General features: G+C 46.5%; 6 protein-coding genes across 9 annotated transcripts; 3 read left to right on the top strand and 3 right to left on the bottom strand.

Annotated features, from left to right (window-relative positions):
* The first annotated feature begins 33 nt into the window (after positions 1–33).
* BDBG_03862 (uncharacterized protein) lies at positions 34–1,917 on the top strand. Its single transcript, XM_031721433.1, has 2 exons — positions 34–496; positions 552–1,917. Exons 1-2 carry the CDS (start codon positions 409–411, stop codon positions 1,670–1,672), a joined length of 1,209 nt encoding a protein of 402 aa, XP_031577975.1. The 5' UTR covers positions 34–408; the 3' UTR covers positions 1,673–1,917.
* Positions 1,918–3,462: 1,545 nt separating this feature from the next.
* On the bottom strand, positions 3,463–7,471 carry BDBG_03863 (carboxypeptidase D). Of its 3 annotated transcripts, XM_031721435.1 has the most exons (4): positions 6,268–7,321; positions 4,033–6,193; positions 3,643–3,884; positions 3,463–3,586 (listed from the first exon to the last, which is right to left on the bottom strand). In XM_031721435.1, exon 2 carries the CDS (start codon positions 5,833–5,835, stop codon positions 4,282–4,284), a length of 1,554 nt encoding a protein of 517 aa, XP_031577977.1. In that variant the 5' UTR covers positions 5,836–6,193; positions 6,268–7,321; the 3' UTR covers positions 3,463–3,586; positions 3,643–3,884; positions 4,033–4,281. The 3 variants fall into 3 exon arrangements, with proteins under 3 accessions (XP_031577977.1, XP_031577976.1, XP_031577978.1); XM_031721434.1 differs by having other exon boundaries at positions 3,463–3,591; positions 3,643–6,193; positions 6,268–7,471; XM_031721436.1 differs by having other exon boundaries at positions 3,643–6,193; positions 6,268–7,122.
* A 45-nt stretch (positions 7,472–7,516) lies between these two features.
* BDBG_16895 lies at positions 7,517–11,322 on the top strand (the record flags this gene model as incomplete). 2 transcript variants are annotated; one of them, XM_031724751.1, is made up of 10 exons in its annotated part: positions 7,517–7,757; positions 8,179–8,334; positions 8,429–8,667; positions 8,860–9,220; positions 9,414–9,534; positions 9,611–9,810; positions 9,873–9,907; positions 10,011–10,450; positions 10,536–10,604; positions 10,772–11,322. In XM_031724751.1, exons 1-10 carry the CDS (start codon positions 7,629–7,631, stop codon positions 11,320–11,322), a joined length of 2,301 nt encoding a protein of 766 aa, XP_031577979.1. In that variant the 5' UTR covers positions 7,517–7,628. The 2 variants fall into 2 exon arrangements, with proteins under 2 accessions (XP_031577979.1, XP_031577980.1); XM_031724752.1 differs by lacking the exon at positions 7,517–7,757 and adding an exon at positions 7,880–8,079 and having other exon boundaries at positions 8,172–8,334.
* BDBG_03865 (NIF domain-containing protein) lies at positions 8,100–15,751 on the bottom strand. Its single transcript, XM_002625760.2, has 4 exons — positions 15,176–15,751; positions 13,609–15,063; positions 10,004–13,506; positions 8,100–9,935 (listed from the first exon to the last, which is right to left on the bottom strand). Exons 2-3 carry the CDS (start codon positions 15,020–15,022, stop codon positions 13,364–13,366), a joined length of 1,557 nt encoding a protein of 518 aa, XP_002625806.1. The 5' UTR covers positions 15,023–15,063; positions 15,176–15,751; the 3' UTR covers positions 8,100–9,935; positions 10,004–13,363.
* On the top strand, positions 11,572–12,681 carry BDBG_16896 (uncharacterized protein). The gene has a single exon (XM_031724753.1). It carries the CDS (start codon positions 11,879–11,881, stop codon positions 12,308–12,310), a length of 432 nt encoding a protein of 143 aa, XP_031577981.1. The 5' UTR covers positions 11,572–11,878; the 3' UTR covers positions 12,311–12,681.
* A 339-nt stretch (positions 15,752–16,090) lies between the features above and the next one.
* On the bottom strand, positions 16,091–18,003 carry BDBG_03866 (dityrosine transporter A; the record flags this gene model as incomplete). Its single annotated transcript, XM_002625761.2, has 5 exons — positions 16,091–16,512; positions 16,570–16,788; positions 16,848–17,186; positions 17,264–17,594; positions 17,722–18,003. The coding sequence occupies 5 exons, from the start codon at positions 18,001–18,003 to the stop codon at positions 16,220–16,222; spliced, it is 1,464 nt and encodes a 487-aa protein (XP_002625807.1). The 3' UTR covers positions 16,091–16,219.
* Between the last annotated feature and the right edge of the window lie 10 nt (positions 18,004–18,013).

Below are 18,013 nucleotides of genomic sequence, written 5' to 3' on the forward strand. Positions count from 1 at the left end.
ACATGTATAACGTATATCTATACTACGACTGTACTGAGTCCTAAATAACAGATATTTGTTGGGCTGTGGAAGTGCCGAAATCTCCAGAGCTGCTGTAAAAATGTTAGAAATCCATACTTCATATTTACCTTGATTGGTTGGGTATCCGTAGGAGCACTGTTCCCTTCACCTCCTGCTTATAACAAGCCCCCTATGTAAACCAGCTACTGATGTGATCTGGTAAGTGAAATACTTCATGCCTGTCGCAGCTGAGTTCAAATAGGGCTTTTCCAAAATGTTTCCATTCTGGCCGTTGCAGGCGGCTGTCTCGGCTGTATGTAGAGTATTGATGTCATACATTTTTGAAATCAACGTCAACGACAGCCTATTCTGTAAGACGTCCGAAGCCAACACTAAAACAAATATCATATGTCTCCTCCTCTAAACCCGCTGTCTCCAACAACTACCCCCCTCCACCGTATCCAATTTTGCATCGTGCTCCTTATTCACCAGACAGGTATCTCTCCGAAACAAGGCCTTCTATTTCTTTAAATACTGACCAATCGATATAGATATGGGTCGCAATATATTCCGCAAGGTCATCCAGCTGACCAGAAGCGATGATCTTCATGAAAACAGGAGTCGCTATTCTGTTGAAGCCGCAGCTCATAACGCAAATAATAGCCGCCTCTATAATCTCCCCCCAGAGCTTCTGGCCACCATCAACGATTACCTGCCTCTGGCATCAGGTCTCACACTCAGGTTTACCTGCTCAAAATTCTATCAGTCCAGTGTCTTCAATCACACGCAACGATGCGCGGACCAAACGGACCGCTTTGAAGCGCTATGTCACCTGGAATATGATGGAGTTGTCAAAGGATATTGTTGTAGAGGATGCCTGAGAAGGCATCTCTATTATACAGCATTTTCCAACGAAGAATTGGCAAAGAAAGCCCACGCACGTTATTGTTTAGCAACCATGAAATGTTTCCGAATCGGCCTTTTCCGAGAGCTAAGTTTTGCTGAGCTTCAGAAGGCATATCGTGAGCAGGTAAAAGTCCGCGGAAGAATTACCGAAGTTCATGACTGCAATGATCAGGGCAACTTGGTTGCTCCGGAAGGTTGCATATATTTTTATCATCGTCGCCGGCGCATTTTTACTGGCTTTCACATCGGCAGCAGCTCCCAACTATCTTCGAGCAGCCGTTGCCATTTTGCCGAATTTTGCAGGAGCCTTAATATTCCATTCTGCCCACATATGACCATGGGGGATGACGATGTTATAGATCTTTTTTTTAGAGGCGATTTCTGCTGGCACAAATGCAAGAGGTGCAAAACAAAGGTATGCTTTAATAGTAGAAATCCGAGAGCTTTTTTATTTGTGAGTCGATACTTTGGAAAGCTGTCCTCTCCAAAAGATCGAAAGTGGCTTGCACATACATTCGCCTCGAAAGACTCGCTCTTAGAAACTCACTGCGAAGCTGTTCGCGATTGGCAAAGCAAGAATCCACTCAACTCCCGAAAGCCTCTGCAGCAGCTACAGCTCCTGCAACACGAAAACTTGCGGACACCAGACTTCGGTAACCTGTTTACGAGCGTTACTCTTCCCCGGAGCCGCTGGAGGCAATGGTTTCATGGTTTCATAAGGGGCGGCGGGTTAGGCACGCGTTCAACTGCGATTCGAAGTCATTGAGGAACCAAATCAGAAACCAGCCTACCGACCTAATATTATTAGTATTTCTCCAGGCGTGTATACATAGTGTCAGCAGGAAAATGTCCGTTACTACGAAGTACTGCATACTAGTCTGTAGTATAGCTCCTACTTAAAAATATACACCAATCTTGCCTTTGCTTTCAATCATCTATTTACACAACGTAATACATGTCCGCAGATTGCATTCGAGTTCATCTTGGCTTCTCCAATCCGTCATAAGCTGGAATTGGATACTGGTCACCAGCACTGCGTAGAAGTGTGAACCTCGCTGGTGATAACAATACAAAAATAAAGATGCAAGAATAAAATGCGATAATAAAACGCACGATAAGAAATTAAGACAAAAGGAAAGAAACGCTGTCCGCTCGCCTGACCCTGCTGCCACTGAACCCCCATCGGGCGCCCATGCCATCTGAGTATCCGACTTACGGTTCTTCCTGTCGTCCCGGGTCCAGATAAACTGCTGGATGTGCATCGGCAGACAAACCAGCAAGCTCACCACAAACCCCACCGCGCCCACTCCAGCGGCCACCACTGCCGCCGGCGCTCCGATTGCTCCCCAGATCAACCATCAATTGACAAAGTGTCAAAAAATCTTTGTTGTACGTTGTTGTCAAGAGTGATGGTTAGGCTTGTTATGATGCCCTTTTGTTTCCAGTACTGTCTTGGGAAAGAAGAGGGAAAGAAAACAGAATCAAAACAACAAATAGCAAAGTAACAGCCCATGACAGGGCAGATGGAAAGCGCCATCCTTTGTGAGTGCAAGAGCCTGTATTCCCCGTTCTGGTTCTTGAAAACATCAAGTTGAACTTAGAAGGGTTGGCTGCTCTTGCTGTCAAAATGGGACCTATAGAGCAGCTTAAGGGCCAGTCTCATCCATCATTGGGGAGCCACACACTGCTATAGTAAACAGTGCTCCGCCGGCCAGTATAATATTAAATAGTAGTATAGTAAACCAGCCTTCTGCCTTCATTAAGATTGAGCAATTGTCAATGGAGGCAGGAGGTAGCTTCCCACAAATTTTATGGACATATTTGAATAGAGGTGTCATAAATAAGAGGTTAATGCCCCCTTAGGCCATTTTATTAGAGCAATAAGACTTGAGGATGCAAGCTTGTTAGTTCATCACACACTGTTAGATCATTACAGTATAGCAATTGATATAACACACAAACTTGCTGATAGGAAACTTGATTAGCATGTTAAGGTTTCCATAGTTGCTGCCCTTGAATAGGCAGTCTCCACTCTCCTGTTCTTTGATGTAGGTGTTGCGGCGTTTCATGGCGCGATGCATGGCATTTCTAGCATTGGCATCGAAGTTGTCACAGGTAAGGATTTTCTCCATCATAGACTAGACTTATTGGCTTGCGTCTTCGTTGTCTTGGAGGATTGTGTTTCTCAGTATTAAGTAAAACTGAAGCCACCCATGTACAGAATGTTTCGTTGCTCAGGGGCTTTTATGTCGCCTGGTTCACTCCTTTGGGAAGCAGTGCATATCTCTTAAGACGGAGGACAACACCAATCCCGGTGCTTTGGAAAGCGAATTTGAAAGTTTTGTCATGCTGTATGAGCGTCTCATGGTGTTGGAGTGGCTCAACTCTGGGAAGATAGAGTAGAATGTATCAAAACTAGGTTGCTTTGCAAGCGCATACCAGCTTGGTAAATGCAAAGATTTGTAGACGATCCTTCTGATCAGGCAAATGAATACGAAGTAGTGTTCTTTCTGGCCTGGAAATTTGCGCTCGGGCATATCACCATACATCTCCTTAATATAGATTCACTCCCATCAGTGGAGGCTCGTTTAACTGGCCCCAGCCGTATAAAGGGCCATCTGCATTTGTGCATTCCTACTCCGCTCGAGGAGGAGTGTTCGTTAAAGTGGTTTTGAGAAACCTAATCTAATAAATTTATGTTAGTAAAGAAGCGATGACGACAGACAGATTTTTCACCTTTTGATACCCATAATAATGGCCCGCTGGTAACGGTCTAATAGGACTTATAGAATGGGATGCTCTTTCGATAGTAGGTGACGTGCCATACGCACGGGTAGGGGTATCCCCCGGATAAGAAGAGTAGCTCTGAGACCCCATATATAATAACAGGACAGAGGAAACTCCTACGGCAGTAGCAGAGCAGGGATGCGGTATTTGAAGGTAGAGTTCAAAAGCGATAGTGAAACCGGGGAGATATCCTAAGGCAATTCACATTAGCAGTGAGTGATCAGGAGTCAAGAAAACGGGAGATGGGAATACCCTCCCCGTCCCAATTCACAGTGGTAATCTCAGTTAATAATACTGGGTAACCGCAGGTGGTGCAAAGGTCAACTTCTAGCTGCCTACCTGGCTGTCGTCGTCACAAGTTTTGATCAGGGGAAGCTTTGGTCAGGGGCTAGCCAGAACTGATCACGTGTAGAATTTAAATAATTTGAATTGTTAGTTATCCCTGGATGTGAACTAGTAGAATGTTTCGAGGTGGAATATTAATGCATTAATTTGGGGAACCATCCAAAACAACTAGCTTCCATCGCGTACGCTATGTATATTCCACTCTGAGGTATGAGGAGCGCCTCCCATTAATTCCTTATTTACTTATAGGAGCAAAAGTGCTAGAAGAAGCATAGGAATAGCTAGGCCTCTATCGCCAAGCTTGGTTCGAGTAGCACCGGCCTTCTTCGCTGTGCTAGTGGGTGTTTTTCCGTTGGATGTCGGCGTGGGGAATTCGACACCGGGGAATAAATGTTTCGTATTTTCATCAACGAGGATGTAATCCAGGATGAGACCGGAGCCATTTTCGAGGATAGCCACCTGCTCCTCTGTGCAGGTGAAATAGTCAAGGATGTAACATGTAGGTTTCGGCTTGGTGGGGGGCTTATGCTTTATCTGGAAAGTTGTGGGTGACCCTTTGGTAGAATAAGCTCTATCGATCGCGGTGTTAACCTTGCCGGTAGCAATATCCATGTTGAACATAGTGCGGCGGAAAATTTCAAATGCCGTTTCGGGTTGATATGCAGGAACCATATGTCCAGCCTGGTATACCCTGCTGAAAGAGAAATTGCCGTACTGACGGACTTGCCCGCCGATATAGGAAGAGTTTGTTTTGATATCAGCATAACCAGCGGCCCTAAATCGAGAAGCATCCCCGTAGTTCACAGAAAGGCTAGTGTTCTCTCCTCCCACCCAGTTACAGGAGAAATCTCTATCCCCATATATCAGTGCCACTTTAACTCCAGAGTCTAACAGATATCCTATGTCATTTGTATATCCATGAGCACCAGGACTGACGTAATCTCCAGTTGTATTGAACGCGGTGAATACGGCCATAGAACCGCTCGTATAGTTGAGAGGAACGCCGAGGGCAGCTTGTACATGTGGTCTGTTGAGATACCCTTGGAAAAATGGAGGCGGGAAAGGATCAGCTTTAGGGTGCGCAATATCATAAAATCCCAAGCCACTGCCATCCATGTACGGTACTTCAACCTTGAGGCAGGCTTCGGACGCCTGGCGGCAAGCCTCGTTCACCGTGGCGTTGTTGCCATGATGATTTAGGTCGCCTTCATGTGTCAGCCTGCGGCAGTTTTGCGATTGCTCCATACATCCGCCGGGCTTGAGGTAAGCGTCGAGCATGGCATCGTATGCAGAACTATTGACGGCTTCAATCCCATAGGTGTTGTTGCGCGCGAATTCAGGATACGTGAAAATTTGGGAAAAAATGTCAATGCAGCCACTGACAATCCCAACAGTGTCAATATGAAGGACCACCTTGCCATCTTTGTTGGCGATGGTACCATTCCTGATTCTCTGGTTTTGTTCCAGTAAGAATCGAGCAAAGCTTGGACCAAATTTGCCGCCATATGACTCTGTCCAAATGCTGATTTTGTCATCTTTTGGCTTATATTCGGGAAATTCTTGAAACCAAACTTGGGCAAAGTGCCAGAAGGAACGGGCAGCGTTCAAAGTATTGTTGACGGTGTTCTGAGGATTCTGGCTCGGATAAGTCCCCACCCAGAATGTGTTGTTTTGAGATGGCACACTGTTGCTCGAAAAGTCTTTGATCGTGATATCACCCGTAACAAATTCCGCCGTCACATTCACGAGCGCGTCGTAACTGTGACCGGTCTGAACAGGTTGATCGATATATAGCATATTAACGTTTCGATTCCAGGACCATGGGTTGAGAGTTGTTGAATTGGAATCATGATTAACAGTGCAAGGCCCATTTTCCTGGAATAGTCCAAACCTAGATCACAAGAGTTAAGAATTTCTTATAGTAGAATTGATAGAATGGACTTTATATTGTCTTTTACATGCTAGACGCTCCGGGGCCACCGTTAAAAAATGTGGCTAATGAAGCATTTATGGGATCTTCACGAGCCTCAAAAAACCAGAAGAAAGTATTGATAGAGTAGTTCTGGTAAACCTCTACGTCTTCGAGAGTCCCAGGAGGTAGGTGAACATATCCAGCGTACGCCCTGACGCCTGGAGTGGTTTCACAGATACTCGTCTAGTTTAATATCAGCCACAACGTAATTTGGAATGCCGGCTGCGAGCAATGGTAAAGATAAGAGGCGGTCGTACCTGTTTATATGATATTGACACCCCGTTGCTAAGCGGGACGGTGCGGACATCCTTAGGGGGCGGAGGGAAGTATTGGCTTAAAACAGGCCGAACGAGTGCGGCCACCGCTGCAAACACAGCAATGGGGAACTGCATTTCAAACGTCGAGAGAGAAGAAATAGAGCCGGCGGTGTTTATGTATATGACCAGCAACAGCACCAGTGGTCAGTTGGGGATGTCGTCAATTTGTAGGAATCACCAAAACCAGGTCGACGTAAAGACGGTAGAAGAAGAAAGAACACCAAAGGACTTCTCTTCCTTTTAAGCCACGCCCTCACGGGCAAAAGCTTCGCATAAAAATACTCCAGCCATTCCCATGTCAACGCCGCCAATTTGGGCAGGGGCTTGGAATTAAAGCCCTTCAACAGCTCTCGAATCTGCTCAATCCTTTGTTATGTATGCTGTGAACTGTGTACGCCATACATCAGAGGTTCCAATAAACACACGCCATAACCAATCCTTTGGGATTTCTTTGATTGTATGAAATTGATCTGAGAATTAGCGCCTGGGGTCTCCTGTTTCCTGCAGTCATGGTGATCAGGAAACGTCATATGTGTTAAATATCCGTCGCGTTTGCCTATCCCACTCCACTGGCAATCTCAGGGCGAGGCCAGATAACCCAGGCCATAATTTCGGGCCCATGCTTACCGTTTGAAAAACGGAGTTCTCGATGATCAGTTCTGATATGAAGTCAACCTTTCTGGTCCAATGCTAGCCGTCCTAGTCCTGATGAGGGCCAATAAAACGAATCCCGGTTCGGAAAAACTTCTTGTGCATTCATTCTTAGGGGACTGCGGCTCTTCCTCGCCAACGTCATGCATGAATGATAATGATACGCAGCAACCATTTAGTCGCACAATCGGCATTGGACGCAAATTGCAGCTGGCTCTGAAATGAATCAGTTATTGGAATCTAACTGAGAAAAATCATAGGCAGTAGTTGCCGGATTGGGGATTGGGTCCACGTCGAGAAAATTTGAGATTAAAGGTTTCAAAAATCCCATTCAGCTAAACAATGTCTGCTAGAAAGGAGAGGGAAAAGAGCCCCCGAATGAAATGCTGCCAATAAACTGCTCTCCAACCAACGCTCTTTGGCTTGCTAACGCCAAATCGTCCCCCACCATGCGGCTGAATAAGGTTCTAGCCTGCGGGGTTGAAGGTGATGATATTTTCTCGGAGCTCAATCGAATCCTCGACCCATACCCATCTGACGAAAGTCGAACGTCTTTATCTCTTTGATTATACCCTTTACGATTCCATACTTACTGGGCCGACCTTGGATGGGTTGTATCCCAAGAAAAGAGTTCAAAGCTAGCTATAGAAATGGCAGTAATATCCGTCACACCAATGGATCTGACGGAAACCGCTGATGACCTTCCTTCAGACGTTTTGCTACTATGGCAGCAGGCGTTGGCTAGGTATCATAAGAGCACAGGCGAAGATCTTCAGAAGGTGCCTCGCTTTACTTCTGTCGAGTATATCCTCAAAGATGCTGAGCTGCAACAAACCACCTTTAATAGATTCCGACATGATGGCGAACTGATCGACAGGCTTTGATCCTCTACAGGGTGAAATGTGAATTATCTAGGATCGCTCAGACTCCTCGTAGATAGCCTGCTTTAGTGAGCACCTATTTTATTTGTCTCGAAGAGACTACCAACAGAAAACTTTCTTCTACTTAACACAATATTTTTCTAACGAAAGTGACCTCATCTATCTGAAGGCTTGTCTTCCCACTGTCGCTATCTCTTCTGCTATGTTTCACTTTCTTCAGGTATTCATGACCTCCGTGCTGATTTGAATCGCTTTGCTTGTGGTTATAAATGCATTGTTGTATGGAAAATTCATGTCCCTCACCCTTCGGAGTGTGTAGGTGACCAAAGACGTTTCTTCAGATTGTAATCAACTAGTCGACCTTTTCGATTCGATGAGGGCGTTTCTAGAGCATTTATCAATCATCGAGGGGAAATTGCCTTCAATTCCCGCATACAGGTCTCATGTTATGCTTGTCTTCTTAGCTTTGTTGAGCGTGTGTGGTATTGCAACCACATACATAAAGAAAGGGCGATGGAGTAAGCACATTGTCCACCTGCCCTTCGGCGTTTTTAGTACTTATTATATAGGGAAAATGGGCCAAAGCTTTCAGGGATGTGGGAAACGATGAGGATCTGCAATCGGCCAAATCTACGATGAAGGAGTCACTCGCGCAGCTTGAATCTGCGTCACTCACGGTCATCCTCACTACTACGCAAGATCTGAAGCAGGACACAAACACCATTGTTACCCAAACCGAAAGAATCGACTCTAGGACTGAAAGGATCGAAGTCTCTATCCTTGCCCAACGAGAGGAGTTCCACGATATGTCGGCCAAATTTTAAAAAATTGCTAAAAAATCAGCAGAAGGAAGCAAGGAGGACTCAATTGCATGATTCGGGGAAAACTGCAGATGCGGCAACACGAAAGCACGCCACGTTTAATTCCGTGAAACTTTACTTCGAGAACAACATTGACTCCGCCTGGCAGGCTCTTATTCTTCTGTAACGGGACCAGCTAGATGGGTTTTGGATGAAGAAGCTTACCAGGTATGGCGTGAAGGAACCACTAATCCATACCTCTGGATCTCCGGTGACACTCGCCTTGGAAAAACCTCCGCTGCATTTTTATTGTCCAAAGAATTAGAGGAAGCATTTGCCTCCGAGCCGAAGACCTCTATTGCCGCTTTCGACTACCAGGATGATCAAGCCGAATTTATGTCCGTATCAAATGCGTTTTCTAGCATGATTATCCAAATCGCAGGAGGAAATAGCGGCTATTGTGAGCAAGCATCGTCAGAAGCCGGAAAGGATGGAGGGGTTGACACTGATGACTGGACCGACTTATGGGAGCGGCTTCTTCCAATCCAAATTCGGAAGCGGGTCTACATATCGACTTTTCTTAATCATTGACGGACTGGATCAGATAACCGCCGACGACAGATCGAAATTTCTTGAATTATTAGCACGAATACGAAAACAGAGTCTGAGCATACACGTGCTTCTCACAAGCCGTGTTGGTATACAGTCCTCCCCTACCTTTCTCGAATCACTCAAAGTTGTCGCTACCAAGTAGAAACTGCGGAGGGACATGACTCTTCTGATTGAAGGCAGATTGAGACGCTTCCAAAACCTATATGAATTTGGCAGGCGAACGAAAAAGAAAATACTCTCCAAATTACTGGAAAAATCTGATTGTAAGCTTTCCCTATTGCCCTTTTGTTCCATATTTTCCTAAGTATGTCTATGATTACGTCGCTAATTCTACGTTAGCAATGCTATATGTCGACCATATGCTGCGGCGATACAATTCTATTGGTAGGGAAGGAATGGTGTTGAAGGACCTCGAAACGAGCTTTCCAGATAGTCTCCAATCTGCTTATAACATTCTGTTGACTGAGGCTCAGCAGCGCAGAACCTCCGAACACCTGCAATATTCAAGCAGTTGTTATTGTGGCTGGCGTTTGCAAAATGTCTATTGACTGTTGGGGAGGCGGAGGGACTGGCTACTCTTTTGGACCAGGACCGATCATAGAGTGTTATAAAAGAGGTTGAAGGGAAATCATCAAGGTGTGTATGGTATCTCAATCACCCAACTCTTAGTTCGTACGAAGCCGGTTAGAACAGAAAAGGAAAAAGACGAAAGAAAAAGCCTGACCTACTGACCTTTTAGCAATTTGAGAATTACACGATCAAAGAAAACCGAGACAAGGAGAGTGATGATAATGAAAAATTTCCTTGATGACGGCTCTATTGCCTCGAACATGATAGCCGACGACAACGCTGCAACATTACAATTTCTGGATAGATCTTTAAGGGGCTACTTTCGCTCTGGCGATGTGGGCGAAAGTGGTTTACGAAAGCCTTCTTCTGCTCATCTTACAATGTTTGCGACGTCTGTCGATGTGATATGTGACCGCTACAATTCAGCATACGAGGCCGGGGGAAAAGAGTTAAAAGATTATGCCATTAATTTTTGGGCTGATCACTTTTTGGAGCTTGATCCTGTTTCTGCAACGGAGCTAGATCTCCTGCGAGTTATTGAATCTCTGTCTCTCGTCCTGAACGATCACAATAATGCCGCAAAAGAGCTCGAATTAGGGCTAGTCTACCGTGAGATTTTTGGGAAGATAGTTAAGCGCTAGAATAGGTTTTTGAGTCGCTGCCAAATCTCCGCTGAAGATCATGGTTCCGCTAGCACGGGGCCATATCTCGAATTGGTTCCAGCAGATACATGCTGAAAGTGAATCCTTTCGTTTCGCATCGGGTGCGCTCCTGATGATAAGCGTCTTGAAACCTTCAAACTCAGCAGCGTCGCCTCTAACTGACAATATTTACTTCTAGACGGATCTCTGCGCACCTATTTCAGCAAAACATAAAACAGACGCGAAAATATCAAAATGTTTGCGGATGTGTTTTCGGATATTCCAAAAGATGAAAAGGCATATCGAGCCATTGGACTCATTTTGAAAGACTATGGGCACTATGATGCGGGAATTGTCGCATGTGCTGCATTGGGAATATCTATCTCGGAGGCAGATCGTTTTCGCACATTAGTTGTTCTCGTGCAGGTATATGCAAAATTATATGATGACGAAGAAGGCGACGAATCTGACAACGACTCTGGCGATATCTCTGATGAGGTCTCTGACGTCGAATCCAACAGTGGGAATGCCGGGAACGATCCCAACCAATACAATGCCATAGCATATAAGACGATCTGCGAAGCTCTTTCCAGTAGACCTTCTTCCGTGGATGATCCCACTACAGAAGAGGAAGCTCGACTTTTGATTCGAGAAGCGCTACTAATCCAGGGTGACTGCGAGCGTGCTATGGATAGAGTCGATGAGGCTGTGAAATCTTACGGGGAAGCGAGAATCATTTGCTCCTCCGAGATCCTGGATGGGGTTTCTCTGAACGAAATAAAAGAAATTCTTGGAGAACAATCGAGATTCGTGGAACTTATGGAGAACGTTGAACAGTGAACTTTTTGGGAGCGGATGGCTTGGCTCACAGAGGATGATGACAATAGGCACGATACGTTTCGCCGGGCTGCAACCAAAACTGGAAAAGAAGACTCTTTGATCAGGACATACGAAGAAATAATAACATATCTAGACCGCTCGAAGTCATCCGCAGGTATCCTCTGGGAACTTGCGTCGTTTTTATCAGACGATAAAGGGCGATTTTCTCCAATAAGTCCTGGAACTCGAGGGCGCGGCCCATTTTGCGAAGGATATTGGCTAAGACTATGGAACCAGATGTTTCATAAACGACTCCGTCACCTACCGCAGCCCTAAGTCGGCGTGTTTGCAGCTTTTTCAGCTCATCCATGGACGCCATCTTTTTCTCGACGGTTCTGCTCGCCGAAACTCCTCGTAAATAATATCACCAAGGGCCAGCTGGGCTTCAGAAAGGTTTGATAGATCATCATCGTCACCGGTGGCGGGGTTGATGAACGAGCCTCCAATGATTTTGTAGAAAAGGGGTTTGGCCTTTTCTAAAACGTTTCAAACGTACATATCCTCATTAACGGATGATATGGGCTGGAATGATCAGAACAGCTTATGCCTGCTTGCTAAGGTTCTAGCTTCCGTTGGCGGGTTGGAAAGGGAGGCACAAATTGCATTCTCTGCACGGTTCTACATTATCGACCCGCGGGTGGAGCATGTTTTGTCTAGCGATGAGGAGTCTGACTGGAGCACTGACAGCGAAGACGGTAGTGATGGAAGCAATGCGGCTTCAGATGCCGGATCTGGGGCCAGCGGCTCAGCAACTTCCAGCGCCGGCTCCTCGGCATCTGAGATAGGAGAACACCAAGACGAGGATTTCGCACCCAGTACTGACTATATATGTAACGGAGAGTGTGCGGATGACAATATCGAGTATTGGGATAAGGTTCCCGTCTCTGTGTATGATATGCGCCAAACGCGAACTGTGCGAGGAGTGTTATCAAAAACGTCAGGCACTTAATGAGGATTCAACTGACAATAACCACTGGCGGTTGTGCTGCGGGGCGAAGCATTGATATATTAAAAGCCCAGTTGAAGGATGGAAGGGAATCAAGGAAGGTTATATGACCCTTGGAGACGAGAAAATAAAGTTTACGGATTGGTTGGAGGAGATTCGGTCGTCAAAGTGGAAGAGAGCATAGGATCAGTATTGGATGACGGAGGAGACCTAAGGGGATATTTTGGGACAATTATCTTGGGACAAGAGTTAGATGAGAGAGCGGATGTTTTTCGGCCATTCCACCCCTTCATGATCTATATGATAAGAATATATCCTTCTGTATATAGCCTCCTCCCAACACAACGCAGCAGCAAAATGAAATTGTTTCTGAGAACGTAATTAAAGTCAATTCCAACTTTGGTAGAGGTTAAATCCTGAGCCGGGCATGCATGTAGTAAAGTGTTAAATTGTTCGGACAGCAAACGGAAGCTAAAATGTTCGTATTGTACAGTGATGCACCCGGAGTTAAAAGAGAGCAGATATAAAATGAGTATATATATCTTGAACAGGCCTAGCTGGCGGATGGGATGAGCCACGTGGGATAGACTAATAGAAAAAGCACGAGAACAAAAAATAAAAATGCGGCTATTTGGTATGTTGGAATGAAACGTCCTTCCCTGTTTTCTCTTACGGTCGCCATCGTTGTCCGTGTGATGCGGATGCGGAGCCAAGTAACTAAAGTAGAAAAATGGATAACGAGCCAAAAAGAAAAAGGGAGCGCAGAAAACAAGCGGTCCAACTCTTACCCTGTAAATTGAATTAAATCGCAATAGAAAAAATAAAAGTGCAAAGAAAAGCTTGGCAAAATTCAAAGTGGCAGAGAAGAACACCACGCTAATGGGAACTATTGGAAGAAAAGAGGAGGGAAATGGGACAAGAAAAGCACGGCGTAGCATATAACATCGAAAGGGAGAAAAGAAGAGGGGAGAAATAACAATTAAAAAAGGAATAATAAATTAAAGACGCGAAAGACAACTTAGCCAGTATATACATTTGTTCTAAGTGGGATATCTATTATGCTTCTGCTTCTCCGCGTCGTAGTGCAAGAAGGGCACGGACATCTGTTACGTATTGCAGCGCCTCCAAGATTGGGATGAGATGTAAGAGGTCGTTGTCTGTAGGGTCGTTGATCCAGCCTTCGATGGGAATGGCGTTATCTGTATGAACCAAGTGGTTCTTTAGCAAATGTGCAATTTACATAGGAGACGGAGCATTCAATCTCTTTGGGGGCGATTGGAATGATTTTCGTTGACACATACCTTCATGAAAAATATAGCTCATAGGACTATTATCCAAAATCATTACCTTGCTCAAGTCCGGCTCTACAGAGCTAAGGTCCTTGATATATGCACCATTCCGAAATGTGCAATGTTGCCGATAATATCTACGATGAAAGTACTTTCGCTCCTGCTCGAGCCAGTCGATGACTGGGTCTGCATATTCCTGAACACTAGCAGTAAAAACCACCAGTTTATACCATTTGCATACTTTCCGGAGAAAGTCGTCGCAATGCGGGCGTTTATGGACGTAGTAAAGGATAGGGTGCTGAGGTCCGATCGTGGTTGTCGGCCCTCCAGGAGTTGAAGTCGTCACTGGAGCTGACAACTTTACTTCTACCATGTGGCCGCTGGACATTCGGCCACCCTTCGCCAAAGAGTGGATAAGGGTTTCGTCAAGGTCGAGCACCAGGGTTTTTTGGGCCGATGGTCCATACCTGGGGTTTGAAGGTGAGGTGTATGATGGTTGCCGTGGTGGTATGAGCGGTCGTGGTGGAGACGGGGCATGAGGGTATTTTGTGAGCTTATGAGAAGATGGAGACATTGGCGATTTCAAGCTTTCAGCCGCACGAGTTTCGGAATCTTGCCTCGATCCGTCGGATTTCGCTTTCTGCTGCTTTCGTTTCAAATTCCCTTCCGTGTTTAATTTTATACGTATTGATCGTCTGGGGGTTCCTTCGTCGGTTGATGACGAACCGCGAGTTGATTTCGTTCTTCGGCCCCCGCCATTGGTGTGCCTCAATCCAGACCGGTCAGGCTCCGACTCTGAGGTATTGAGAGATATTGACTCTCGGGATGTAGAGCTTCTTAGCCGCCGTACATTACTCCCACCCCGGCCGGAAGTTTTCTCCGTGGCAGGATAAACATTGCGTCCTGACGCAGGGACGCCAATGCCGTGTGATGCCGTCGTGCCTCTGTTAGGGCCTCCGATGAGCTGCCCTAGCCGCCTTACTGGCGTTAAAATAGAGTAACGTCCGTCATCGCCCCGAAAAGCACCCGCAACGTATATACCTGGAGAGGCAAGCGCAGACAATATAACTTTTAATGTTTCGGCAATGGCATCGAAGAGGCGTTGAGCAATCAATTGTAGTTTACTAGTTGATGGGAGAATGCCGCTTGTTTGTAATCCCTGTAGGAGAGGAGATTTCTCATCCACCGTGTCTGGTAGATCTAGGGAATCTTCGTTTTCCTGGACGTCATGGTGACTCTCTCCTAGGAGCTGGGCGTCAACTGACTCCGCAAGGTGCAGCTTTCCCTCGCTGTACGATCTGCCCGCAGCTAGGTCACTTCGGTGGCTTTCGGAGGACACAGGGCCTTGTGAACGGGAGCGGGGACGGGTATTGGACGTGGTAGGCTGTCTGATGACTCGAGATGAGAGGATATTGAGCGAGTTCATGGTTCGTTGCAGGCCATGCAACCGTATCTGGACGCAGTTGTCTACTCATAACTAGATCAGCAACTAGTACCACGAGGGTTCAGGACAAGGAGCATAGCGTAGGCACAATAAAAATGATCATGAATTGAAAACAGACCAGGGGTTTCAGCTTACCTCAATGCGCCAGATGCTGCTGACAGCCCCAGCCACTGCCAACTGGCTGCCGGGTGCTGCTGGGCGAGTACAGCAGCCGGGGTGCACCTAGCGGCAGTGCGGTGTTTTAACTGTACGGGATGCTAATGTCCAAGCAGAAGGAGGAACAAGAGACGGAGTGTCACTGGCAAGAGAATGGAGAGAGACGAGGACAGGAAGCCAAGCTGAAGTCAGCGCTGTCGTTGCCGTTGTCGTGTTGTTGTGGTAAATAGTCGCAGTTGCTGGTAGTTTGTTGATGTTGGAGGAGGAGAATGAGCGAAGTGGTTGAAGGTTGAAGGTTGGTGGTGGTGGTGGGGAAGCAGAGCCGCCGCAACGACGGTCTCATTTGTTGGGCCGAACAACGCACGCCAACAAACAGCCGTTAAGACACAACCCGCTCCAGCTGCATCCCAACCATAACAATGCTCGGGTTTAGGAGCCAAAACGGAGCAGAGATATCTCCTTATTCTACAGGCAGCAATGCATGGATTTCCGTCTGGTATTGAATCCCTTTCATGCAGGTCCACGCCTCTCAACAGAACTCCCAACCGACGCTCCTCCTCTCCTCCTCTCCTGTTAACTAGTTACTGTAGCCAATACCCCTAGGCATATCAACCAACACTTAAATAAAAGCGCCTTATTCAGCTCGATAGCAATCATGTGGTCTCCTGAGTTGTAGGCTACTGGGGCAAAAGAGCCCAGTCACCACCAGCGCACTGCTGGTAGAAGGGCCGATCAACCCGGGACCCCCAACAAGAGTCTCATGTGCAATTCCCTTCACAATCACCACACCGAGAAGGTCCGGTTGTTATCTTACCGCTCGTCCCCTTCTACTCACGGAACAACTACGGAGGACACCCTGCCAATAGAGTAGCAGCCTTGAACAAGTCTCAAACTACCAATGATACTCCTGGAGCACTTGTTGCCCGGTTTGTACCCAAGGAGCCTTATATTCATGTGATATATGCTGGCCTACTTTTTATCTAACTACCATTCACCAGGACTTTTGGGTTTTGATAGCGTTCTCTATCGAGATATTGAATGCTCATGCTTTTTCTCGAAACCTTTTCTCCAGGAGGGTCCTTTTGCCAGGCTTAAAAGCGCAATTCCTGTACTTGACAGGTCAACAATTGCAAGTCCGGTAAAGCACCAACCAAAACCCTCTACGCCGATGAGCGGATCAATCACAGCTGCTCCGATTGCAGCGGCTGGATTGCGCAGGAGTGAAGTCAATGCGACCAGAGTAGCTGCCTGTCCAGGCTGGACGAGCGTTACATATGTCGTGTTGGTCGAAAGCGTCCATGAGAATGCAAACCCGCCTAGATCATATTAGCTAACGCAGGTGTCTTCTGAAGGGATAATATAAACGGACGAACAGATAGCCATTGAGACGATTACTCCTGGAACACCTATACCGGAATTTCCCAGCCATCCATATAATAGAACTCCGATCGGAAATAGGGCCGTGCCTATAAATTGAAGGTGGAGCCTTCGTTCGGGTGCTACGTCTTCGTCCTTTGTATTCTTAAGATACCTCCGGTGGGCCCAGTCGCTTAAGTGTCCGCAAATAACTGATCCGCATGTCATACTGAGCCCTATTGAGAAGAGGACATGTCAGTGAGATCTACCCAAGCTCTTGGTCAATCCAATATACCTGGTGCGAGATAAGCCGCTCCAATTTCTGCAGAGTTGAATCCATATCGTTCCTGGAGGACAGTGGGGAAGGTCACTGAAAGACAATAGTAGCTCCCAAAAAGGATGGAGACATTAATGCATGAGAGCATTATGATAGGATGTTTCATGAATATGAGTATGTTGCGTCTACTTGGTCGCCGTGGGACCGTCTCTCCAGGCCTGAGCTCGACCCTCTTGCTGAACGATGGCCACTGAATCCAAGCCTTTCCATCGTAGATGGCACCGTTTCCAACCCTTGACCTAAGAGTCTCCGGAAGTAAGAATAGGGAAACTAGGAGGCAAAAGCTGCCAAAAATAGCTGACCGAATAGATAAACTGTCAACGCTCTAGGAACACTTGGCCTGCGGTAAAGGAATTAAATTCCTTCATACTCACCTAAAAACCCGAAGGTCCATCGCCAAGTTGATCTCTGTGCAATCGCACCCCCTATTACCGGACCAAGAATTGGTCCTAACTGCGGTCCAAGACTGTAATATGAGATGGCTCGACCACGCTGCTTCGGTTCGAAAATATCTGCGACTGTACCGGCTCCAAGGCTGTAAAGCGCAGAACCACCGAACGCCTGCGCAACCCGCAATGTCATGAAGGAGGCATAATGCGCAGGTGCGGATGCTAGGGCAATGTTTGCGCCAATGCCGATTAATAGGCCAAGCACATACACTGGCTTTCGCCCTCTTGCGTCTGAGAGGGTCGCGAAAAATAAGGGCTACAGCCTAACAATTAGACATAGCCAGTATGCAAGTTGCCTTGGAATTTTTTTCTCTATCTCTAAAGCTAGGGAGAGAGGGATAATCTGATGAATAGCAAACTGGCGAACAGGGGAGAGTACAAACCGCCACTGCGAACGTGAGCATAAACACCGTAACCGTTAGGTTTATCGACGTTGCAGACACGTTCAAATCCTCTGCCAGGACAGGAAGCAAAGGCATATAGATACTCGCAGAAACTGGAGCAATGAAGGCCTTTGCGACAACTATTGATAGAATGAACTTTTTTCTGGTGGGGGAAAACGTTGAATACGGCGGTTGAGTTTCTGGTTGACTGTCTACCATCCCCTCTTTCGTCGTAGAGATGTCCCCTTCTTCATTGACGTCTGCTGGAAGGGAAATCGCCATATCCAATGGA

This window comes from Blastomyces gilchristii, assembly GCF_000003855.2.
Source record: "Blastomyces gilchristii SLH14081 genomic scaffold supercont1.6, whole genome shotgun sequence".
NCBI classification, from domain to species: Eukaryota; Fungi; Ascomycota; class Eurotiomycetes; order Onygenales; family Ajellomycetaceae; genus Blastomyces; species Blastomyces gilchristii.